At 61.1% G+C, this 26,062-nt stretch overlaps 1 protein-coding gene across 3 annotated transcripts; it reads right to left on the reverse strand.

Annotated features, from left to right (window-relative positions):
• Positions 1-26,062, reverse strand: LOC119106261 (transcription factor 25). Of its 3 annotated transcripts, none has more exons than XM_037229872.1 (16): positions 25,978-26,062; positions 24,813-24,947; positions 23,761-23,931; positions 23,143-23,172; positions 22,943-23,044; positions 22,357-22,498; positions 19,959-20,089; positions 19,251-19,444; positions 18,681-18,860; positions 18,198-18,330; positions 17,612-17,745; positions 15,972-16,142; positions 14,750-14,828; positions 8,882-9,063; positions 960-1,180; positions 1-361 (listed from the first exon to the last, which is right to left on the reverse strand). In XM_037229872.1, the coding sequence occupies exons 2-15, from the start codon at positions 24,942-24,944 to the stop codon at positions 997-999; spliced, it is 1,965 nt and encodes a 654-aa protein (XP_037085767.1). In that variant the 5' UTR covers positions 24,945-24,947; positions 25,978-26,062; the 3' UTR covers positions 1-361; positions 960-996. The 3 variants fall into 3 exon arrangements, with proteins under 3 accessions (XP_037085767.1, XP_037085769.1, XP_037085768.1); XM_037229874.1 differs by lacking the exon at positions 25,978-26,062 and adding an exon at positions 25,774-25,951; XM_037229873.1 differs by lacking the exon at positions 25,978-26,062 and adding an exon at positions 25,750-25,951.

Genomic DNA, 26,062 nt, shown 5'->3' on the forward strand with positions numbered 1-26,062 from the left:
TTCACTCCTTTATTATACCACTTGTGCGCCCCACCCCAGTCTGGACGACATAGCCGACCTGTCTGCTCAAATCCCTTGGAGGCACCGCTGCACCCAAGCACGGTTATCACAATCTGCAAAAATAACCTCTCACGATGCATTTGCCCCCCTTTGCAAACGGCACACCTTCTCCACCCTTCTCCAGCAGTGGCGACAGCGGCGACGCCGTGACTGTCACCATCATCAGTGGCATCAGCAGCAGCAGCAGCGGCAGAACAGCAGTAGAGCCACCGGCGGCGGCGGCGGTCAACACCTCCCCAGAGCCGCTCCGACGGCAGCCTCCGGAGAAATCCGTCTACCGTCTCCGGCCGGCCACCGCCCCCTGCCGGCGGCGCAAACACGAGCCGTCACTCTCGCGTCGGACGCCGCCGCGCCCGACCTCAGAGGCGGCTGGCGCGGGGGCCGCGGCGCCGCTGGGCGAGGCAGTGCATTTGCCGGGCCATTAGCTTGTTACTGGGCGCACACGGTGGCCGTTCGACACTGCAAATGACCCTCGTTTACCCGACGGGAATCCATTCGGGCACTGCAGGCCCGACCGGATGTGGTTAGCCGAGGGGAAAATGCGCTTTGGTTGGAAGGGTCATTTCCCATTGAGCCGGCCACCCGCACTACCTACAAAGCTCAACGGCCACCGCCGCAGCCGCCCCTCACTGCACGTTTCTTGTCTGAACCGAAATTAACGATTAAATTCAAGGCAATCAAGGCAGACACACTTGGCACTGAATGAAAGCTGAGCGCTAGAAAACGCTAGAAGGCTGTGCTGACCTACCATGCCGACCACGCCATCGGCGACCGCTGTAGCACTGCTGGCCTTACCGAGCTCAGCTCCCACGTGACACCCACCGGCCTGTGACCTCACGCCACCTCGGGCGTGAAACACCATCCTTCCGACACCCCGGCGCTCCGGCGTGTGACCTCACCGGCGCCCTCGGGCGGTGTCCAGAGCCGGCCGCGGCCTCACGCGTCGGCCCAGGCGTCGTCGTCCGACTCGTCCAGGTCGGCGTCCTCATCGACGGTGGCCGGCACCGGCGACAGGTTGGTGAGCAGGTCGCGCATGGCGTCCAGCAGCGAGACGACCGAGGTGCGCAGCTCCTCGCCGAGGCCGACGCCGTCGTCGCCGGCCGCCGGCCCGGCCGCAGCGCTGCGATCGATAGCGCAGGTGAGGCGGGCGCGACGGCGGAGACGGCAGGCACCTGAGCCTGACGCCGTGTGGTCTGCAGGCGGCGCCTCAGCGTGGGGGCGGTGCGGGAACGAGAGAGGGAGCCGCCAGAGAGCATTCTCGTGAGGTCCGGCAGCTGTGCTACGCAGGAGAGGCAGTACGGGTGAGAGGGCGCTATCAGAAACCGTGCACGCTGTCGGCCGTGCGACCACATTGCCAACAGGCTACGTCAACCGCGAGGGAAGCCCGCGGCGGGAGAGGAAAGGACCAGACCATGCCTTTCGACCATCGCACGACGCGCTCCGTCAGACACGACGCGAATGCGGGGGAGCCGTCGTGGGTGTCGCATTCCCCTGACGCGGCCGCAGCAGACCACGCGGCGGCGAACGACAACCACAGCGACGGCCGGGAGAGGCCCTTGAGCGGACCTCACCACCTGACCACCAGGCTGTCGCACGCACGTGCTCCATCAAGCGCCTCGCGTCAGCGGACAGAACACAAGCGTATCCGCAGGCGCGGTACAGGTGTTCAGCGCGTGTCGCCTGTCAGCGTGGCGCCCACTGTTTGCGCACGCACAGCGCGGCGCCGCCGCTTTAGGGCTCTGTCTCATCTAACTGCACAAAAGCATGCGCTCTTCTTCAGACGCGCGCGATTAACACCACTCAGAAATGTGTCAGGGTGGAGCTCGGGAGTAATTTAGGGCACCACCCTGGGGATTTAACACTGCAGTACAGCCGGATAACAACTTGAAAGGCACAGCTCAAAAAGAGCACACAGTGGTTATTGCTGGCTCTCAGCCAGCCTTTGTCTTGACGAGCATCAACATCTACGTAGTCGGAGATAGGCCGAACCAAAGGCCTTGTGATGCGGCACATTTTTAACAATGTGGTGAAAAATCCTCACACGCAAATTAAGCACCAGCTGCTGGAATCTACAAATATAAAAATACACATGCAGATGCAACAAATGTAATGTTCTTGATCAGAAACGAAAGCTTCCAGTTCACGTTTTTTCGTCATTATGAGTTCATAATTCTTATACTGAGTTATCGACCTGCATTACACTAGGAACACTAGTTAAACAACCTAGTAATGCAGACTTCAGGTACATTACAGACCGGGCGGTTAAAGCTGGGTTTATGCATACGCCATAAGAGTACCCTAGCACTCGTTAGCATAAGCCAAGACTGAAACCTTGAGCACTGTCAATATAACCCACGTGTTGTGCTTGTCATCACTTTTCGTTTGACTTGTTCCTCCTGGCATGATGAAGATCGATAACTCAGCATAATAGCTCTGAGCTCCAGGGAGGCAATGTTTTCCTAGCGCAAGTAAAATGTTTTAAAATTCTGCCGTATCTGAAGCGAGCGCTTGATGGGCAGTCCATCGCTCACGCACTTCACTTTGTTCTTTTGTCAGGGAAAAACAAAAATAAAAAAGACAACGTTGCGTAAGGCTGTCGTCTTCCCTGTTAGGCATTTAACTAGCGATGTAAAACTAAATATAAACACATAAACGAAATCAGTAAGAACCGACATTTCCGAGAAAGCATTGCTCGCCTGTATACAACCCGTTTCGCAACCGTTCATTTACGGCAAGCATTTCGGTCGACCCTAGACAGGTCAATAAAACAATCAAAACAACAAGCTTCCATCACCTCTCGACGCATGCGACTACCAACGCCATCGGTACATCCATCTCCAACCGGACCGCGGCGGCAGAAAACTTCCGAAGCGAGAATCAAACGCGGCCGCCGATAGATCGAACACCCGTCGCCGCCTCTCCCCTCCAGCCACGCCAGCCGGGCCGCGGCGTCCGGCGTCGGTCACCGGAGTCCGGCGCGGCCAGCGATCAGGCCGGCCCCGCCCCTCCCCTCCAGCCACGCCAGCCGGGTCGCGGCGTCCGGCGTCGGTCATCGGAGTCCGGCGGGCCAGCGATCAGGCCGGCGCCGCCCTTCCCCTCAAGCCACGCCAGCCGGGCCGCGGCGTCAGGCGTCGGCCACCGAGGCCGGCGCGGCCAGCGATCAGGACGGCGCCGCCGCCGCCGACCATGCCGCCGTCGATCAACCGGCGCGCCGCTGACAGCGGCGGCACGTCTCCACGGCAGTCGGGCCGGCCGGCGGAGCCCCCCCCCCCCCCCCCCCGACCAGGCCGGCCACATTTGGAGGAGTGCGTTAGGAGAACGGCAATACGCCACCGGAACCGTTAAAGACCACATGTAGTGAACTTACCTGTCACACTAGCGCTGCATCTGAGACGGGATGGGAGGGCACGAGGGAACACATGGCGCAGGACAAAGTATGCCAAAGCGTTGTTAATGACTGCTGAACATGAAATGATCGGTTCCTGGAACACAGTTTGGAGGACAAAATGCACGCCTGAATCTGCCTTACATCTTTCGGACCTATGGACACAATGTAGTCGTGTGAAAAGAGCGCTTCTTCACGACACAGCAGGAGCCCAAATTAATATTAAGGACGCAAGGTAGGATTTTGACGACAATCAGAAAACTGCCATACGGTGTTGTGCCTTCAATACGCAATTTCACGGTCTCGTCGATTCCCATCAATTCATTTAACATGATCGTCAGATTTCGTGTCGCCGCAACGGAAATAGCCAGCCGGATACCGAACTACACGTAAAGCGCGCGCAAAAACGACTCCAACGATGCACCGCCGCCGCCTGAAGGGCTTTTACCAACGGGTGGAACAGCCCGCCAGCTAGCCATTTTTGTCCAACACCGGAGGCTGGCCCGTCTCGTAGCGTTGGAAGGCCTGACAAGGCGACCATTCACAACCTTTTCAGACCAGGGAGAGTGGAGGTGAAAGCGTTTTAGCTGTCAAGACACTGCGACCAGCTCCGGCCGCTACCAGCGCACCCTACCTGCAGCGTCCTCCGAACCAAGCACGACCCACGCACACTTTCCGTAGAATTCGCAACACGAATAGCAGGGCATTGAAAATGGATGTCTTTTCTTTAATTTTACATCCCGAGTGACAGCTGGCGGCTGCTTGTTGCTGTGATTCGCACGCCTCAACGCTGACATGCCGCGCATCCGCTCCCATCAATTTCGCCGAGTTTGAGCTCGCTGCGGCCGCTGCTACCGCCGGCATTCCAGGGCCGCCGGTGTGCGAGATTGGCGGTCGGGGTTCTTTGAAGGCTGCGCCCTGATTGGCTGTCGGCGGCGCTCAGCCGGACAGAGCGGCAGCGGTTATTTCACATTGGACCCAAACACCCGATCCGAATGCTCCCTGAAGCGGCAAAATCATTTCTGGCGATTGTTCACCCTAGCCGTCGGATCTGTCGCAAGATCGGCTGGGAGAGCCACACCCAATCGATCAAACTAAAATTTCTCCAAATGGTATTTTTCCCTCGTATGTAGGCCGCTTTATTTTGATACTTAGAGAATGTTGAAATGTCACGTCATAACTGATTTGTTTCTGTGCATGTGGACAGCCTTATTCTGATATTCAGAGTATGTTAAACGTTATTTCATAATCAATTTGTTTTGGTGCATGTGGGCTACTTAATTTTGATTTTTAGAGAAAAGTTAAAGGTCATTTCATAATTGATTCGTTTTTGTCTTTATCACTATTTCATCATTCCTATTTAGTACGGCGGGTAAGGACGGAAGCACCTTGTCATGTGGGGGGGGGGGGGGAGTAGGGGACTGAGCTTCAAGTTCAAAGGCTTGAGTCATTGCTGCTGAATGCGACGTGCCACGCCGATAACAAGGGCACCAGAAAATAAGAAAACTTTTTAAAACGAAGACAGCATTCACATCACGCCACCCACGTCCGACATTTATCTATCCGTATCTTACCAGGCAGCAAAGTGCAACCCTAGTGCCTGTTGTATGCATTACACTCCGCCGCCACCAACGCGCTGTGCTCTCCAGCGACGCTGGCTGCTCGACATCCCCATCCCACAAGAGGCGGCCCGCAGCCGCGGCAAAAACGGCGCCCCGTCACCTCTGGCTCCGCGCTCATCAATTTCCGCTAATTCAACCGGCCGCGCTCGTACATCATCCGTAATTAATGCCTCTGGTGCAACTCGGCGGCGGCGGTGGCAAACAGGCCGAGGTACGAACCCCGAGCTTCTGGGGCGCGCCTTCCCCGCGTTGGGCCCGGCGGGAGGGGCGGGGGGGGGGGCACTCCTGCCCGGAGCGCCACCTGGGGCGCCCGCGGGCGTGGCCCACCCTGTCCACGGACGGGTTGGAGCACGTCCTGCCCGGAAGCAAACGACATTACGCTGGAGACTTTGAGGAGACCGGATTGTCGTAAGATGACATGCCGTGGCATGAAGCGATATGACAAAGAACACTTAAAGAGACATGTCATGGCATGAAACGATATGACAGGGGACACTTAAAGGGACATACCATGGCATGAAACGATATGACAAGGAACACTTAAGAGACTACGTATACATACTACTTGCGGCAGATGGAAAGGGACGACCTCCAACTAAAATCTCTGGCCTTTTATCACGTTATTTATAGTTTCTTTTACTTAATATATTTTCACATCGGCCTCAGAGCGAATATCAAACGCCGACACGAAAGAAGCCCACACTGAAAGCCTCGACACAATAAGCCAACCATCGGGAAAACTGAATAAACGAACAACGCAAATCATCAATCAACTGGAAAGCCTAGTGGAGGGCGCGTCCAATCTGCGACGACCGCGGGCTCAGCCAAGGCCGGGGTGCAGCCGCTCTCCACACACGGTGGCAGACCGGCACTCCATCGTCGCCAAGCCGCAAGCACATGCGCACGTCTTCAGCGGCGCGACCGACCCACACACATACCCCCCCCCCCCCACACACACACAGACACACGTATCTCTCGGAAGGCTTCCGGCGCTGAGAGCCGCCGCCGCCGCCGTCGTTCCCGGACCGTCCGGTTCGAATTAAACCCGCCGTGAAATGAGGCGGCGGCTGCGGCGCGGGCGCCGCCGGCCGGCGCTCAGCCGCTGTTCTGCGAAGCGGCGCCGCCGCCGCCGCCGACACGGCCGGCCTCATCAGCCGGCCGGGCCGGGCCGGGCGCGGGCGCGCGCGAGAGCGGCCCCGGACCGGCCGGCGCGCCGCTAATGACCTGTGACCCGCGGCCGCCCGGACCCGGCTGCCGGCCGGCGGGGATGCGGCGGCGCCTCTGGCCGGCACGGCAGGCACGGCTGGCCGGCGCAGGCACGAGGCGGGGCGAGATGTTCTTGTGTATGATTTTCCGGCGTGTGGCGGACTGGGCGAGGAGCGACTGGCTCTTCAGGGGAAGTCAGTGTCGTGTGGCGTTCTCGAGGTGTAGAGATGCCAATTACTCTCCCTCAAGGGACGGTACAAACCCCAGCGATACGTGCGGCTCTGCGGATGGTGGCCGAAAAGATGCTCTTGCATGCGCACCTTCAACCAACAGGACGCAGTCTACTTGGACACGCTCAGCAGCGCAGTGTACATAATGAAAAGTAACGTCATCCCTTCCATTTACGCACCGAGAAATGTCCGACGCGTCAGAGTCTTGATGACATGATCTGGGCACATCTGTGTGGTATGTAATAAGTCATGTGATGTACGCAGGGTTACGTGCGGGGCGTGCAACCATAAGTCGAAGGGAGCCCTATCATGCAGCTGGTCCACACAACTCAGCTGCAACACATTTGTATAGATAAGACGGTTGTAATAGGCCTATTTCAGAAGAAACCCAGGAGAATGGAGATCTATTGTTAGCGGTTTATTATCATTTATTATTTTTCAGCACCATTTATCGAAACGATAGCAGAGGTGCTCTTTTTCCGATAAGTGCATGCTGCCAAAATATCCAGGCATTTATATCTCCTGTTTTTTCCCCGAGGAATAAGGCTACCACTACTATCCAATTTATATGGGTAATGCTTCTCGCAAATGCACTTAACAACTTACGTAAGCCACATTTATCATGAAAAACGTCCGTCACAGTCTGGGTGAAGACCCCGAGCCGCTAGACGGTGCAGCCTCGCTGCAAAAGTCTGCCACCGAGCGCGACGCTCGGACAGCCAAAACCCCATCCCAGTCTCCACGACTGCCAATTAGATTGCGCACCCAGGCCATTTGAAGCCGTGGCCGGGCCCGACCACAGCCTGCAAACGCTCAGCCGGCGGCGGGCGTCTGCAGGGGACGCGCCAGCTGTGAGCCGCTGTGACACTCCGCTGGTGGAGCCCCGGCGCCCGCGGAGTTCGCCGCCCGGCTGGCCGCAGCCGCCGGCCGGGCCACGCCGGCATCGCCGGACTGTAGTCGGCGCCGGCCGGCCGACGTCGGCCGACTCGGCGGCCAGAGCCGGGATGTGGTCCCAGAGCCGCGCGACATCACGGCGTCCGAACTCCGGACATCCCGACTGACGGCAAGCTCACGTTGCCAGCCAGAATCCGCGCGAGCAATACTGCCAGTCCGCTGCCGGCGCCCGCGTCGGCGGCAGCCCCAGTTAGCAGCTGAAGCCCAGCCGGTTCGGCTCCAGCCACGCAGCCCCAAGCGGTGTTGACGGTACGCTCACGTTACCAGCCAGAATCAGTGCGAGCTATATGAGCAATCCGCTGCCGGCGGCCCGCATCGGTGGCAGCCCCAGTTAGCAGCTGAAGCGCCGCCGGTTCGGCCCCGGCCACGCAGCCCCGAGCGGTGACGGTTGTGAGCCGGATTCGAAACCCGGCGCGCTGATGGATTTATTCGAGCCCCGAGCCGGCGGCGGCGCCGGTTATAGTCCACGTCCGGAGACCGAAACCGCGACAGTTTAAGACCGGATGATCGACTATTGGGACTGCTGGGCGCCGCGATTACACGATCACAGAACGTCCGACGGTCGAGGTCCGGGTTCTCAGCTCCAAGCCCAGAGCGGTGACGGCTGCCGCGCGGGTGCCGAGTCCCCGCTGCCAGCTGGCGCCCTGGCGCACAGCCCCACGCAGCGCCGGCTCCAGCCGCCGCGTCGAGCCGGGCGGCAGCGGTCACCTCGCCGGCCGGCGTCCGCCACGCGCGCCTCTGGCGCCCCGGCGGCAGGCGGCCGACGGCCTGCTGGTAAGCAGAACCGCCGGTGGCGGCGGCCGCGGCGCCCGGCCATATCGACCGCGCCCGAGCTAATTCAGAAGCCGGACCGGGCATTATTCCGGCCGGCAAACTTTTATCCGAGTTGGTCGATCTGGCGGCCGTCCGGCCGGTCGGAGCGCGCGCCCCGGCCGCGTCCGCCCGCCACCCGCAATCACCGCTCTGCGTCCGTCAGCACTGGGCCGCCGGCTAACGAGCGGTGCCGCCCCGACGCCGGCGCAGCGGCCGCCGCCGCGCCGGCCGGGAGGGAGGCGCGCAGGCGGCTGCAGCGTGTCCGCGCTCCGACTACGCGGCCGTGGTAGGGACGGAGCCGCGGCGCCGCATCGGACAGGGGCGCTGGTTGCGGGCGAAGGGGAGGGGAGTCCCCATCAGCGCTGGCATTCCGTCAGCAAGCAGACGCTGGTTCATTCACCGTAAGACAAAAAAAGCCGCGTTTCTTCACGAACTTCATTAAATGGAGATGGCACGGCCATCCCCGACAGGGCGGGCAGCTCATAACACAGGCAGTCGCGTCCAACTCATAACACAAGCAATCTTACGAGACAGACGCCGCCAGCGCAGCTCGTCCCCTCACGAACGAGCGCCCACGCCCCCGCCCGTCGCAGGCCGGCGTGCTCACTCACCCCTCGTCCAGCAGCACCTCGGGCGGGTTGTTGGGGTCGAAGTTGGGCAGCATCGAGTAGAAGAACGACGCGAGCGGGTTGGTGACGCCGTGGGTGCGCGGCCGCCGGGTCAGCGCGTAGCCAGCCGTGCTGTCAGGCGGCGGCAGGGGGTCGTAGCCCACCACCGGCCGAGCGGTCACCTCCTGCGGAACAGGTCACCACCGGGTCACGGTGTCGCCGCGGCAGGGGTCCTCTCCTGCAGCGAAGGTCACCACCAGGGTCACCAGTGGCGAGACAGGCCCTGCATCAGGGAATATCACCACCGGGCTGCAGGCGCGTGCCAGTCCGGGGGCAGGGGGCACGGCATATCAAGCCCGGGGTACACGCTACGGTCGGCAGGAAGCACGCCTCCTGAAACAGAGGTCACGGGGTCGCCGACGCAGCGAGGGGCCCCGTGAGCGGCCACGGGGTCACCTCCCGCAGCCGGCCGGGCTCAGTCACGTGCTGTGTCAGATGCGCCGCGGGGTCTCTCGTGGGAAGCAGAGACCGGTCGGACCCAGGAGCACGCGAAGCGCCTCGCAGGCGAGGCGGAAACACACGTCCAGGATGGGAGCCAGCGCGTCACTTGCGGCGCCATCTCACCGCACAATCATTCGGAACGGCCGCGGCCGGCGCAAGCGGCACCGTACACGCCGGCATCTCGGAATGAACACGCCAGACAGAGGCACGCACGCGGGAGCCCCCGCCCATCACGATCCACTCATCTCACGCACCGGGACCGGCGCCGGCACAGCGCGGGGGTGATCGGGGGCGGGGCGGGTCGATGACCGACCGGCGCCACCTGCACTGTTTCGCGTCCCACGGGAGCCGGCCAGCGGCGCACTGCGACCCGGCAGCTGGCCGCGGCGGCTCGGCCGGAGCCGACCAGCAGCCCGTCCGCAGACAGACGCCGTGAACATGCCGGCCGACTTCCGACAGCCCGCCGCCCCGCCATGTCGAGTCACCCCACAACGGCGGGAGGGAGACCACCGCGGCTGCCGGTCCAGCGCGGAAGTGGCCGCGTCTCCTCGGCAGCGCTCCCAATGGCAGAGCCATTACCGTCACGGTCCGCAGCGACTGCCATGGCGCGGGGCTCCGCGGACTCCCCGGGCAGCGCGCGGCAGGCCCCGGTGGGAGTGTCACGGTCGGGAGTGCAGTGCCGGCGGTGCAGTGCCGGCGGTGCAGTGCCCAGTGTCGGTCGGCAGTGCACAGTGCCCCCATGTGCACTGCCGACCGAGCCACCCACGCCCCTATGGGGGCCTCGAATGCACGATTAGTGACCGGATTTGCAGAGCGATTTCGCGGGATGGGCGAGCAGGGTCACTCAAACAGACGCGAGAGGCATTGGCAAAGCAAACGCTATTGCCATAGGAACCATAACTTTTGGCAAAGCGACGGTCATGCAAGGTGATTCGCATCACCTTGCCCAAAGTTCGTCAAACTAAAAGTAAAGTCAAAGCCAATGTCCACTACGAGCGCAAAGCCACCCTATCCTTAATCTATCCCCACGCAAAGCCACCCCACCCTATCCAAAGCCACTCATCACCTCCGTCGCTACCACTAGCACACTCTCGTCGGCTCCAGATATGACGAGCACTCATCCGACTGCAAAAACCTGCAAAAGCCTTGTGCAGTCATGCGCGCGGAGCGACAGAAGTTTTTGCTGCCGACCTCGCGTGGCCCAACTCCCCGGACGCGCCACAATGCCGCCGAGCCGGCGAACATTAGTGCTCCCCTCCAACTCGTTAAGCCGACCAAGAAGATAAATTAAAAACGGAAATGTCCAAGCCGCCGCGACACCAGCCGCGTCGAGGGAGACCCGGCGCCGGCACCAGTCCCCACCACGCGCTGCGGGGACTCGGCTCTGCGGCGTCGGCGGCGAGCGCGGACGGCGAGCCGCTGGGACCAGCGGCCCCGCGGCCCGGCCCGTCCTCAGCGGCGGGCCCGCACACTGGAGGCTACGGCGGAGGCGCCCCGGGCCCGCCCCAGCGTCGTCGCCCGCTCCGCCGGCCGGAGCGGGCGACGGGGCGCCGGCGACCGGCGACGCGTTCGAGTCGGGTAGATCCGTCCGCGGCCGGCCGGTCAGGGTCACGACACTGACAGGGGGCGGCGCGGACCGGCGGCGATCGGGCGGCGCCCACCGGCGGGAGCCCGGGCGGTGCGGACCGGCGGGACCCGGGGCGCCGCTAGCAACGGACCCGCCGGTACTAGCGAACGGTGGCGAGACTTCACGGCGTGCAAACACGACGCGTGCGGTTGGGGAGGGCTACCGGGTGAATCGTGGCTGGTGGCACACTGAGTGGGGAAACTCCACACTGCATCAGCCTCGCGCGGCTGAATTGGCTGCTCGCTCCCGCTGCCGCAGGGTCCGCTCCTCGCTCTCCTGCCTGCGAACGATTGGCGCCAACAGCACGTACCCCTGAGCTGAATGCCCAGCAGCCGGCGGCGCTGCCAGAACTCCACGATAACCGCCTGAAACGCGCGCCGCGCTCAACTTTCGGAGGAAAATCCCGAGAATTTTCAGCACCAGGAAGTTTGTCCGTGAGCCAAAGGTCGTCGATTGCCGTTGACAGTGGTCGATGGCGAAGACAGGGCGACGTCACGCAGGCGGGCGACGGCCAGTCCGCTCGAGCCCCACACCGGCATTCAAAAGCGAAGCGAACTCGGCACAAGCACCTGACGACGACACGACAGAACTTTGACAAGCCGTCCTTTGTCGGCATCGACCGTTCTCGCAATCCGGACCTCGACTTACGGCGCGAACGGCACGCGCCCTGCAGCGCCACGCCGCCGTCCAATCGCGCTCCTCCTCGCCGCCGCGGCCAGCGAAAAAAGCGTGCCGGCCGCCACGGCGACGCGTAAAAAGCGCGCCAACGGCCGGCGCCGGCCGATCATCGCTGTCATCTGGTCTGATGAAATTGGCGCGGCGGGTGCGCCGGCAGCCGACGAGGCCAGCCGCGGCCGACAGGCCACGATTAGGTGCCGGCAGGCTGCTACTGACAGGCCTTCAGCGGACCCCGCTGCTACTGACGGGCCTTCAGCAGACTCCGCTGCTACTGACAGGCCGTCAGCAGGCCCCGCTGCCGCTGACAGGCCGTCAGCAGACCCCGCTGCTACTGACAGGCCCTCAGCAGGCCCCGCTGCCGCTGACAGGCCGTCAGCAGACCCCGCTACTACTGACAGGCCGTCAGCAAGCACCGCTGCTACTGACAGGCCGTCAGCAGACCCCGCTGCTGCTGACAGTTTCGTCACATACAGCAGGGCGCGCCGGGCAGACGGCCGACTGGCCCTCAGAAACAGCGCTTCTCCCGCAAGCATTTGGCGGCGGACAGCGTTCGAACGAACGGCTGTCAGACCGCGTCGGAATGAAAGGCCGACGGCGTGCGATGCCGTGACGCGCCGGCGGGCGGCGTTTGACAGACAGACAGTCAGAGACCGAGCCCACGGCAACAGCACGGCCCCGGGTCCCGGGATAGTTTCCGAGACACAAGCTACTGGGGAACGCCACTAGTGAGGAACGATGCTGAGACACTGGAGACTGGCGATGGAGCACGCCGCTGCTGACACTGGCTGGACGTCTCTGCAACGACGCATCCGTTATTGGAGCACAACGGACGGAGAGGCGACGCCGATGACAGCGAATGACCGCTGCGCCGACACGTCCGACCACCGCGCCAGGCCCGCGACAGCGCAGCACACGGCCGGCTCGCCGCCAGGCCGGACCGGAGGCTGGCGTCCCGCCCCGTCAGCTGCGGAGCGCTGACGGCTGAGGACCCCGTCAGCAGGCTGGAGGACGCGCCCCGCCAGTGGGCGCCGAGCCGTCGCTAGAGTCCACGAGGCGGACCAGGGTCCACTGCGCTGCTCTGGCGGCCGGTCATGCTCGGCCGACCTCCGCCGTCCTCACAGGTCAACACAAGCCGCCACCCACCGCACGTGGGATGTCGGGACTTGAGCGCATAGCGGTGACTTGCTCTTGGTTCCATAGCACACTGCGCGGCGCATCTGGCCACACCCCGGCCGCGCACTTTGAACGCTTCCATATCCTCCACACATCTGAGTACTGCGCGGAAAAGGCGGCCCACGCCCGCCTCGGCCGCCGCAGCCGGACGCGGTCTGTGGCGATCCAGCGGCGGATAGGCGCCGGTCGAGCAGACCGTTCCGATCAGCGCTCGCGAATTGGACCATCGGGACGACAGTTTTACGTCCCGTCGCATGCATAACTGGCAGCCGATGGGCGGCGGATGACGAACGGGCCCGCCCGCTGGCCCGCCTCCAAGCGGGCCGGCGCGCGCCGACCAAAACAAATCCCTCGGATCGGCCGGCCAGCGTGAGTTACGACCCCCTCACCGGCACCTTTGGGCGGCGCTGGGACCGCTTCGCCACCGGCTTGCGACGCCGCAGAACCAATAAAAACGGGAACGGGAGAAAGACGAGGCGTTTCGTCGCGTCACTGGGCGGGCAACTTCTCCCTCCGCCGGGCCCGGAGCCGCGCCTCCTGCAGTCATCCGCGACCGAACAACACCACACGAGGACAGCCGGAGTCCCGCTTTTTGTCGGCAGACAAAAGATCTTTGCTCCTTTGGGTTCAGCCCATTCTGTGGTCACGTAGCTCGATGGCGTTATCGTCTCGACGCCCAGGCAAGTTACGAATTACTTCTCACCTACAAAGCCATTTATAGTAGTAACCTTTATCAGGAAAGGGGCATGAATGCCGTGGATGCACGGATACCGCAACCGTTTTTTATCGGTATAACATGCAGCAGCTGTTTACCCCGGGAACTGAGCGCTGCTCGCCAGCAGAGGCCGAACCTCGGAAAACAGCGGCCCTGTCCCGCCACAGCCACAGCCACAGCCACAGCCACAGTCACGGTCACAGCGACGTCCGCAGCCACAGCCACAGGCACAACATCGCCAAACTAACACGGCGAATCCCGCGGCGGCCCTCAGCGTCCGTCGGCGCCGTGTGAGGGGACCGGCGGCGGCCATCACTAATGTACCGGCGGCGGGGCGCACGGGCGGGGACGGGTCCAGGTGACCTTCTCAGCCATTCATTGCCGCCGGGGTGGGACGCAGGTCACGCCGGCGGCCAGAGCGGGTTGGCATCGCACCGGCTCCGGCGCCGGCGGCCGGTCCATCTGCGCTGAAGAGCGGCGGACACGTGCTGACAGGGCCGCCACGTGGGAGAGGCTGGACACGGGACGACCGGCATAGACTTCACACAGGGTGGTGAGGGCACGGTGTGAGATGGAGGATGGCGATTCGCAAGGGACGTTCTCGCAGACGCTGACGAATGAGGTTAACCCGATCACGACGTGTCAAAAACCTTTTTGTCACAATTTAAACTTATCTTAAAACGAAAGCTCGCTACTTGTTTTCTATGTTTCAGTTGTGTAAAAATATATACTGGCATGCTTGTTGACCGCCCAAACCTATTCCGGGCGGTTTGCTAGGGCCGAATTTGCCCCACAGCACTTGGTAAGCGGACCGCCGCTCGTACCGGGAACCCATCAGCCAGGTAATGTCATTCCCGTTCAACGGATAGCTTCGCCCCGGTCTTTGGCCAGATATGACCACGGAGGAACCTTTTGTGCCATGAAATGTCATGAAGCCCTCCCCGTGCCAAGCTAATGGTAGCGATCATGTTAATAATACAAACCACGACCCCACGCCAAGGGCCCTTCGGTCTGTTCTTGAAAGATGCTGCAGCTTCGACTTATCTCTGTCATCGCAACAGCAGCGTGACAGCACGTCTGGAGCGCCACGCGGCCGGGCCGCCTCAGCCACTCGTGCACACCCACAGGGCGTAGGCGGCGAGCGACGCCCCGGCGGCCGCGGTGCCGGCCCACTCACCGGCGGCAGGAAGCCCATGGCCTGCTTGATATCGGCCACCACCACGTGTCGGCAGATGGAGAGCGGCATACCCGGGTACCTGCGGCGGCAGGCACGAGGGAAATCAGCTAGCCCGTGGACGCCGGCGCGGCGCGGCGGCGGGTGGACGGACGCGCCGACTGCGAGTCAGCACGGACGACGTAGGAGGGGAGGCGCGGGCGGCAGCGGGTGGACGGACGCGCCGACTGCGGGTCAGCGCGGACGACGTAGGAGGGGAGGCGCGGGCGGCGTCGGCCACAGCCCGGTGTCCGACCGAGCTGCTCGAGACGAGCGCGGCGCAATTGGGACACAGGTCACGCGCACCGCCACACGGCCAGCTCAGACGCCAGCCACGGCGCGCGCGGTCCGATTACCGGCGGATCCGGCGATCAGAGGCGGCTTTGGCGGACGGGTGGGCGGGGCGCGCTGGCGCTCATGCCCCGCACGCCGGGCCCCCGCGGCCTTAGACGGCACCCCAGCGCCGCGGTCCCACCGCACCTCGCTTCACACGAGGTGTACAACCACAGACCGGCGGCAGCGGCCGGGTGGCGGCGGCCGGGCGGCGGCAACGCCGGCTCGGGGGCGCAGCTGACGGCGACATCGTCCTGATCGGCAGTCAGCACCGTGGCCCGCCCGACCAGTGTCTTCCTCGCAGCGCATCAGCGAAACACTCGGGCGGGGGACCCATACGGGAATACAGGAAGTAGAGCTTAAGTTGCGGCGCAAGTTGTGAGTGTCTGGCGAATTGGAAATGAACCGCATGTGTCGCGCGGCACAACAGAAACGCATCCCCCCCGGTTTGAGATGCACGGGACCTGCGCGGCAACTTGCGGACTTGCGCGCACCCTGTAGGAGTTGTCGACAAAACACATCAGGTGCGTATCACAAGACCACAGTGGAACAAGTACGTCACTGTCGGTACTCAGGGTCCGCCCGTGTTCCGCCCTGAAGTGACCGAGTCCCGCCGCCCAACCGCGACCGCTTACTTGCCGAGTCCCGCCGCCCAACCGCGACCGCTTACGTACCGAGTCCCGCCGCCCGGCCAGGACCGCCTCCTGACCGAGTCCCGCCGCCGGCCGGGGGCGCGTCCCGACCCAAGTCCCGCCGCCGGCCGGGACCACATCCTGACCCAAGTCCCGCCGCCCGCTAGTGTCTCATCCTGTCCTGATCGAGTCCCGCCGCCCGGCCGGGAGCGCGTCCTGACCTTTTTCTCCTGGTCTCCTGACCGTCCGCCACCCGCGGGTCCTGCTGCTCGACCAGGCGGACAGCGGCCGCCGCGTTTCTCTGCAGCCAGCCGGACACGACTGACACCTTCCAGAGGTCGGCCGACCGTTCAGCGTACAACCGACACAGCATGGTCAGCGCCGGCGGCTGGCTGTGGGTGACGACACAGCATGGTCAGCGCCGGGGGTTGGCTGTGGGCCACGGTACAGCATGGTCAGCGCCGGGGGCTGGCTGTGGGCCACGGCACAGCATGGTCAGCGCCGGGGGTTGGCTGTGGGTCACGGCACAGCATGGTCAGCGCCGGGGGTTGGCTGTGGGCCACGGCACAGCATGGTCAGAGCCGGGGATTGACTGTGGGCGGACGGCTTGCTGTCAGACAGCGGTTGTAAGGAAGACGCGTACTGGTCAACGCCGGCGGGGGCTGTGGGAGACGGCTACTCCACAGATGTCACGCACAAGTGGGCCACTTCCACAAAGCACACCCACACGTACACATGTCACAGGTTACACAGACACATGGGGCGGAATGCGAAACAGGCGCACGAAACACACTCGCAAGAACACAGCACACCCACAGAACCGCGCACAGACACAGGCTGGCTCCTCGCCGACGCACTTGAAGCCCGGTCACCGGTCTGCAGCGCCAACGACAGCGAACCGTGACGAGCCAAGCATGAACGGCTCACGGCTCACGGCTCACGGCTCACAGCTCACAGCTCAGCCCAGCCGCACCAGCGTAACTTCCCAGCGCCGAGCCAGCCGTCGGGCCGCGACCCCGGCGGCGACCGGCCGCCACTCGAGATGCGCGGCCGCCCCGCTGGCCGCTCCCGCCGGCGGCCAGCGGCTCGCGGTCCCGCTCAGCGGACAAAAAAAGCCGTCACCGAGTCAGCCGCGGCCCAGCCGGCGTGCGACCGCTCCCGCGCCGCTGGTTCGGACTCAGCGGCGCTGTCGACACCCGCACGCCGGGGCGGGGCAGGCGCCGGGCAGCGCCGACGTCTGCGCCGCTCGGCCGGCTCCGGCTGTCGCCCGGCGGCGGACGGCGGCGAGCCGTCGCCGGCGCCGCTCCCTCGCCCCCTCCCCCCCCCGGCGGGGGCCGCATGAGCGGCAACCGAGCCGGTTTGAGGCCGGATGCCTGTCGAAAAGACTGGCGCAGGAACTCAGCCGGCCGCTGCCTAATCACAACAGCGAACTCCACTCAATAGTCCGGCTGGCCGGTAATTCAGCCGCTCCCCGGAGGACGAATTCCAATCAGGGCAGACCACAAAAACGCCCACGCCGCCGCGGCAAGTGGCTTCCGGGAAAGTCGCTGTCCAAACGCGGGAGCCGGGAATCACAAGTCACCACTTCACAGAAATGGCGATAAACTGCAGTTCCAGCGCACGCTGCACACAAAGCTAAAGCGTCAGCCAACGCAGAAGGTTCTGAGGCAAATCAGACGCACTCCTTGCAGGTTTCCTCCAACACATGTAACTGTATTCCAGCGGCGCACGCCACCCACGCGGCCGCCAGCCGTGACACGGCCTCGGACAGCGCGGGCCGCCGCATCGGCCAACGCCCCCAGCGAGCTTCACGCGGCACCGACTACGCCGGACTTGACGTCTCCGCTCAGCTGGCGCCCACCTCCTCTCGGCGGCGGCCGACTGGAAGAGGGCGCACTGCTGCACCTCGGGGGCCGGCGTGATGTCACAGTGCTCCAGCAGCAGCGGCAGCATGGACGGGAACATGAGCAGGGCACGCTGCAGGCCGGCGTCCGCCTGCGGAGGGGGTCACGGACGTCCAATCACGGAGTTCTGTCGTGCTCGCTCAAGCCAGGGCCTGCGCGATTGTTCGTGTGGGGGGAAGCCGAAGAAAGCTAAGTGTGCTTGCTGAAACGTTGTGACAACGCATCACGCTTTCTGACTTAGATGAGGTCTCGCACACAGCTTCGACTGCCACGATGATCGCACAGATTAAGGTTTGCTGACATGAAATCACGAGCTGAGGGACCTCTCTACGCCAAATGCTCCCCCTCCCCCACAGGACGCCCACAAAACATTTTCGGCAATCTCCTCTCCACGGCACGCTCGCACGCCTACGCGGCACTCTCAGGTACCGTGTGGCTGCTCCACCGGCCCTCTCTAAGCGTTCGTCTCTGCCCTGGTGTCTCCCCCCCCCCCCCCCCCCCAGGAGCGCGCGCGGCCCGCGGCTGCGCCCCAGGTGGCAGCACCTGCTGGCGGCGAGCGGCGGCGTCGGCCGGCTCCGAGGCGGCCTCGCTCAGCTGCAGCAGCGCGTACGGCACCGAGTAGGCGAAGCTGGGCAGCTGCGAGAGATTCCGCACCGGCTCCCACTGCTCGTGCAGCCTGCCGGCGCCGGGGACGTCTGGCTGAGGCTCGACGTTGTGCGGACCTGACCCGGCGCAGTTCCACTTACGGAGAGGTCAAGCGCTAGTTAGGAACATGCCAGACGAACCCATGCATACTGCATGTTTCCACACGTAATGAATATGTGAAAAACACCGAACTTTACTACGTAACAGCCACGCGCATGGCCAAATTATACGGACACCTGACCACCGCCAAACCTGGCCGGAGCCTGCCCACCCGTTTGCGACCACTCCAAACAGGCCCGCCGCCATCAGTCCGCGGCGCACGGCAGCGGACCGCGCCGGCGGCCGACCGGACCGCGGCCGCCGCGCCGACCCCGGTCGTACCTGACCAGCCACTGGTACTCGTGCGCGCGGAGAGCGTAGTGGCTCAGGATGAGCACGGCCCCCAGCGGGTCGTCCACCGGCTGGATGGAGAGCAGCAGCTTGCAGAACTCGAGGGCCGTGCGGTGGCAGCCGCGCTCGCTCAGAGCCCGCGCGTGCCGGAACAGCGCCAGGAACAGCGGCCTGACGACGGGCGGGGGGAACGGGGATTACCGGCTTGTTGAAGACGCGGCAGGGGAAGGCAGCCTGGACATTGGCAGGCAGACTGTCATACAGAAGGTCGTGTTTGATGCGTGCATGGTGGTCAGATTTGTGATGTGATAATCCCAACTTATAGCACCCTCATACAACAGACACCTCCCACAACACCCAGTACTTATGGCGAGTCACCAGTCCGCCAACAGAACCCCACCTCCGACCAGCTCCCTACCGGCCCGATCCCTGACCAGCTCCCATCGGCTCGATCCCTGACCAGCTCCCCGCCGGCTCGACCCCTGACCAGCTCCCCACCAGCTCGACCCAGCCCGTCTCGCGCCGCACACGACAGTCGGTGGCGGCGGCGGCGGCTCAGACCTGTTCTCGCGGCGCCGATAGTCGACGCGTGCCGCGCCCGAGGTGACCGAAAAGAGCGGGTGGGCGGCCGCCTCCAGCGTGAACAGCGTGCGCTCCAGCAGCTCAGCCGACAGCGCCAGGTCCTCGCCCAGCCGGCACACCTCCGACAGCTGCAGCATCGAGTTCACGTGGCCCGGGTGCCGGTTCATCAGCCCCTGCCGGCCGAGGTCAGGTCAGGTCAGGTCAGGCCAGGTCACGGAGCGGACGGCGCGCGCACGTCCGGCTCAGGTGGGTCGGATGCCAGGCGTCCGCCAGACCGAACGTGGTGCTCACCAGCGCCTGCCGCCATTGACGCTTATGAAGAAGCTGGCCTAAGCGACAGGCTGCAGTGACAACGTGTGGCGTCAGTGCCACAATCAGATCTTACAGAGGCAAACGAAATGGCACATCAGGATGAACTGGAACAACTGAGCTAAGCCGGTGCAAGAGCACACGAATAGTTTAACATGCACATCTTACTCGTGCTGTATTGGGTCCGCAAATGCACCAGCCAACGCACTGTTCTGCGCCGATTGTTCTCGTCACGCGGAACATGCCGTCGTCGCAGTAATCGACCATCCGGTTAAATCCCAGGTGCCTTTTCCTCTCATGGAGCAGCCAATACACCAGAGCCAGCTCGTTACACCCGCTCTCCACACCGGGGCGGCATCTAGCAAGCGCGCTACTGACCAGGATGTTATCGGGGTTCACCGACTCGACAGCGGCGACGAACTGGTGCTCCACCTCCTGGTACTGGGCGCTGTGCACGAACTGGAACCACTGCTCCGAGCCGCGCGTCTCCACCAGCTCCATGGACAGGCCTGCGACGGAGGGGCGGGCACTGAGCCGCCGGCAGTGTCCCAGCCCGGCACGCGCCGAATGGAGCGGGGAGGGCGGAGCGGCGCGAGCGCTGCGGAGAGACGGTGGAGCGGGGACCAGCTGCCGCTGTCGGCCTGGTGATGGTGTGGCGATGTTTGTGGGACTGTTCGCATCGTGTTGGATCTATGAGCCGCGTCAGTTTGACATGCTTGACGGCGCACTGCCCACTGATTTCATATTTTCACCTGCTGATACCGATATTTTTAGATGACTAAGCTCAGCTGTGAGCGACATTGATCGCTGTCCCGGCTGGCTTACCCTGCAAGCGACACTGACCCACTGGCCTAGCTTGACCGTGGGACTGCAGAGGCCACTGAACCTGCTTGTCTGCCTAGTATGACCTTGGGAGTGGCGCCGACCACGTGTCCGTCTTGACCTTGGTACATCAATGACCGCCGACCCAGCTTGAGCAGCGTGCAGTTCTGACCGCTGGTATTATTGGGTTGCAGACAAAAGTACGCACGGAAAAGTACATGATAATTGTTTGTTGGGTAAAGTTATCATGCCTATTATTCCTCAGGCGAACACGCAGGGTATACGCAAAGTTAGCAACGAGGAAAGTTTGCTATCGAAAAGGAACGTTAAGCTAAAGAATGCAAGGTAACATGTTCGTCGGCAAAAAGTCCGCAACGAAAATGTGCTCTCGCACAAAAGTTCGTGCGCAAAAGCCCGTAAACGATTGCTTGTACAAGGATGTTCGGGCGTAAAGGCTAGTCTAGGATGCCGTTCATCTCACCAGAAGCACGTAAGCTTAAGTTCGAGTTTCGTCACCACATCACGTACACGAAATTGTGCACGCAAATGTTCGTCGGGGATGAGGTTCGTTTGACAATAGAGGGAACGCAGAATTCGGTACGCAGATGTGCACCGTGCGTTGGAATACAAATATCCAACCTTGGAGCCAGGCGTTGGATGAATGGCCACTGCGGGGTCACCACATGTCAGCTGGGGAGAAGAGGGGTAGGAGGTGGCGGTAGATGGTGACGATTGCGTGGGCAAGGTCAGGTAGGTAGCATTACCAGCTGGACCCGTCATGGCATGAACTTAAACGCCCTGAAACGGCCAACAACCTAACTCGAATCAATCGGAGCAATGCAACATGAACAGGGGCGGAGGGAACTGAAGGTTTACAAACTAAAAAAGCATGCCTACTGTAGATCATCCGGCGAGTGTCTTGTGCCGTCCCCGATTATCCCTCACCCTGACGATGCCTCTGTCGACGACCCCGCCCCCTGAGCGCGCCCCTGACGCCAGCTGACGGACGCGGCGAGCCAGCTCGATCGGGGAATACGGCGGGCAGACGCGCTAATGACACCCGGCATAGACTGGTTACATAGGGCATATCAGAGTCCAGAGGGAATAATGCACCAGCTGCGTCCGCTTTGACGCAGCCCTTTGATTACAGCCTTGTTTCACCCGACCCACTGTTGCCCGAGAGCAGGACTTGGAAACTCTACGCCGGATAGAGTTGGAGATTGTTCATCTGAACTTATACCTTAGATCGCCCCCGGAAAACAAACTTCGGCGAAGTTTGAGAGCTGCCGGTGCATAAGCTGGTGCTCTGATGATCAGTCTGGCCTGGACCAATCCCAGTAGAAATGTCATCCACCATCCACAAGTTAATCTCCATGTATCGTCACAGGGTTAATGTTTAGCATTTTCGGAAAGTTGGGTGCACCAAAGGGCCACCGTTCCTATCCATTAGACTGCCCACGAACTTTTGCGTACGTATTTTTGTCAAACCGACTGTGTCCGTTACGAACGTTGGTATACGTTCAATCGCTTACAAAAAGTGCGTACATATCCTACGCATACGAGCTTTCCTGACATAAGTCCTGACAAAGTCTTGTCAATAAGAGTATTTTCCAAACGCACTTTCAACAGTACGAGCATATGCTTATGCATATGCAAGCATAAGCACATCTGTCATATCGCTTTACATATAAGGTGCATTTGCTAGCAAACAAATGCTTGCGTGCTGCATGCAGTCATACTTTTCCATGTGCGCTTTTGTCCTTAAATCGGTCTAGGCTGACCGCAGAGGGGAAGAGGGAGGGGACAGAACTAACCGCTGATCCAGCCTCACCCGAGGGCAGCAAGAACGGCGACCCTCGACCGCCCTCCGATCCGTACTGCACACCGACAATTGTCCCCACGCGGGAGTACTCACCATTGACCTGATCCATCCTAGGGTCGTCAGGTCACTGACCTTGTCTGACGGGTGGCGGGAAGCGGTGCACATTGGTGACCATGGCGAAGGCGCGCGGGTGTCCCGGGCCGCGCCGCCGCCCCGTCCGCCGCTGGTCCACCACGTCCCGGCCAAACATGCGGCGCATCTCGGCATCCGGGTTCTGGCCAGTAGATGAGCATAACGTCCAGGTTGTGGCCAGTAGGCGAACATAACGCCAACCCGTGGTCCGGGAGACGACAGGAGGCGAAATACACCATGGCGCCAGGGAGGCTAATGTGATGACAGGCTTTGACTAGTGCACTAAGAGTACACTATTGCTCTACTAGTGTGAACTATGCACTATTGGGCCCTCGCCAATCACCTCACCAAACATTGAGACACAATCCCATTCTATTCAGAAGCTTCTAAAAAAATAAGCACTGCCAGACGTTACCGTGGGAAACCTTAACGACCCACGACCTTCACGCGCTCACTTCCCAACATCCGACCTTAAACTAAGCCACTCCGCGGAATGAGAGCCCATGACAAGCACACCCCAGGCCCCACGTGACCCGGCCAGCCGGGCCAGTCCGCAGCACAGTGGCATCCGTCGGCCGCCACCCACCAGGTGCTTGCGCTCGATGGTGAGCACGTTCTTCACGATGGTGCTGTTGGCGTGCTCGGCGGCCGGCGACTGTGCAGTGAGCTCGCCCAGCAGCCGGTTCACCTCCAGCACACTGGCGTCCACCTCATCCACCTGGCGGCCGGTCGGACGTCAGACGCCCGCCCACGGGAGGGGGAGGACGCGGCACCCAGCCGGTCCACCTCCAGCACGCTGGCGTCCACCTCATCCACCTGGCGGCCGGTCGGACGTCAGACGCCCGCCCACGGGAGGGGGAGGACGCGGCACCCCTGGCTCTAGACGCAGCTGGCGGCGACAGTGCGGACCGCTGTTGGCACGACCGTCCACTTCAGAATGAAGAAACAGTTTGGTCAACAACAACAGATAAAAATAACAAAACATTTTAGCCTTACAATAAATACCACATGGAAATAAATGGGCCATAAACTGACTTGCTCCTCCCGCTCCCTCAGCTCTAACGAACTTCGGTCGACACCGACCTGGCCTTAATATGTCTAGTTAAAATGCGTAGTTTTTTACGGCAGACATTTGCCAGCCTAACATCATGATTGGCGTATTGGAGTTTTCGGGCGCGTCGATAACTGAGGTCATCTTGTGTCCAACTGACAGCATGACACATATACGCTACTCGGCAGCACCACCATGCACCTGCACACCCCAACTTACGCCTCTCTGCTCCCAGCACCTGTCGCAAGCCGAGCGCACCCCAGTCCAGACCTCCACCCGCCCACCAGAGCACCGCCGGCCGCCGGGCCTCCGCCCCAGCTGCGTGGCCACGGCGAGCCGGCTACGACCGGCACCTCGGACACGGCGTTGTCCTCGCTGCTGGCCGTCTGCGGGCGCCGCGACGCCTTCTTCCGCTTGCGCCTACGCTTGCGGTGCGCGTCGCCGGCCGGCAGCAGCGCCGCCGGCGTGCTGGTGTCCACGTCGTCATCCTCCTTGACGTCGGTCTCCGACTGCGACTCGTTCAGCTGCCGCGCAAAGGCGGGGGTCACGTGACGTCGGCGCAGGCGCGGTAGCCAGCGCTGCCGCGGACGCGTCGTGTGCGGACGCACGGGGGAGGCCCGTGACCCAGATTGGCGCCCGCGGCCACTGTTGGAAACGGGGATGCGGTTACTTTTACGTGGTGAAAGTCAACTCCAGACCATTGCAGAGAGGGTTCAAAGGCTTTGAAAAAGGCAAAAGCTTTGGTAAAGGCTTTGCCTTTCCACAAATGCAGAGGTAAAATATTGATTACTCAAGCACATACACGTGCGGTCTTACGACCCCGCACTGCAGGCGACGGAAGAATTTGAATGCAGGCGACGGCCGCCACTGACGCATCATGGCGAGTGACTGTCCCTGCTGGCATTGGCTGTGACTAACTGGTAATGACATGGAAATCCCAGCCATCAGTGTGAAGTAGCCCATAACGTATTTGATGCCCCTGTATCTTGCTGTAGCTCCATTGGTTGGAGTACCTGCATCCTGCCCCCCCCCCCCCCGTAATTGGTCGGGTGGACTCCAGTCATGCCAGTGCTGGCTATTTGCCCCTAGCTAGAATGACCTGTAGCTGGTGGCAATGGTCACTAAAGGTCAGATGAGGTAAGCTGGCAGAAAGGACCATGAAGAGCACTGGCAACCACTTATCATTCACCAGAAAATAATACTATCAAACTGAACTTTCTAGATCAGTTGGTGAGGTCGGGGCTCACACAAGCCTGGCATAGCAAGCAGCCTTGTACCAGCAACCCATCCCACCAAAATTTTGGGCATCATTTTTCAATGGAAATGCAGATGTCTATCATACTGAATGGCACAGAGAAAATTAAACATGCTTCCACAAAATGCGCATGTGACTCAAATGAATTACCAGACTGAAGATGTTTCTCTGCTGTGTGGAAGTGTCCCTGGTCAGGTCATCATTCTCCTCTTCATCTTGAATGGCAGGCTCTTCAGCAATAAACGGTTTGCCCTTCAATTTGCGTAGATTTCTGGAGGACATTATCTGTAAAAACATGCATGCCAAAATGTAAATCCAGAATCTGTGCCTGTGAAGGCCAACAGCATGCAAAATTTTGACAACATTGTATAAACCAAACACTAAAAGATTAATCACTGATGAATGTTGTGTAATATATGAAGGCTGACAACTGCAAAATAAACAAATGTCTACAATGAACATGCTAGACTGCTTGCATTTCACAGTCATGCAATAACATTATATACCACAAATTGTGAATTTTAATGCAGTCAAGCAGAAAATATCCTCATGATGAGACACAATTTTCTTTAAAAAGTCCAGCGAGTACAAGTTTTGTGAAAGATGAGAAGCAGAATGGAAAAAATATCCCTCCACTGTGGTGGATGTCTATGTGACATAGGTGTGCAGAACCATGTACTTGTGTGCATATACCACAGGCCAGGTCAACATGGGCTGAACTTCCTACAAAAATTTGGGGACATCTTCAGGCCATCTTTGGCTGAAAAATGCCTTTGAAATGCAAGAACTCCTGAGCTCACTGAATGCACAATTATGTGAAAGAAGGAAAAGCCTCAAGTAAGGAACAAGTGTGGAATTATGTGGTACAATGAACTGAAATGCATTGTCCATCACCCAGCATCAATATGGTTTTGCATAATAAATTCATTGAAAATTAAGCATCTTAAGACTGACCATAACATCAGCATGGACAAATGCAAACGCAGCACCAAGGCAGAGGCTTTCTGTAAAAGACATGAGTGGACCTCACCCAGATTTCAAAATTATACATATAACCCTGCCCCCAATGCACACTTCAATGTTATACCTTTTCAACACGTCTACACCTCACCGGACTCCTACAGATTCACACCACAGTAGCCCGTAATCATCGAAGCGAGGAACCAGCGCCGCCCTGTTGAAGCAAAAGTTGTTTTCATCCATTTCTACGAACATACAGCTTTCTATCACATCACTGTCATTTTGCCTGTTCTTCTTCGTTTACCGAAATGGCAGCAACATGCGAAGAGTGGGCGTCCTAACAGCGCTACCTCACCTTATAGGCTTACACCCAGCCGCCACCAATGGATTCAGCTGCCACCAATCTGTCACGTCCGTCAGTCTGTCACCGCATCTGAACG

Source organism: Pollicipes pollicipes, unplaced genomic scaffold (assembly GCF_011947565.3).
Source record: "Pollicipes pollicipes isolate AB1234 unplaced genomic scaffold, Ppol_2.1 Scaffold_6138;HRSCAF=7277_pilon_pilon_pilon, whole genome shotgun sequence".
In the NCBI taxonomy this organism is placed as follows: domain Eukaryota; kingdom Metazoa; phylum Arthropoda; class Thecostraca; order Pollicipedomorpha; family Pollicipedidae; genus Pollicipes; species Pollicipes pollicipes.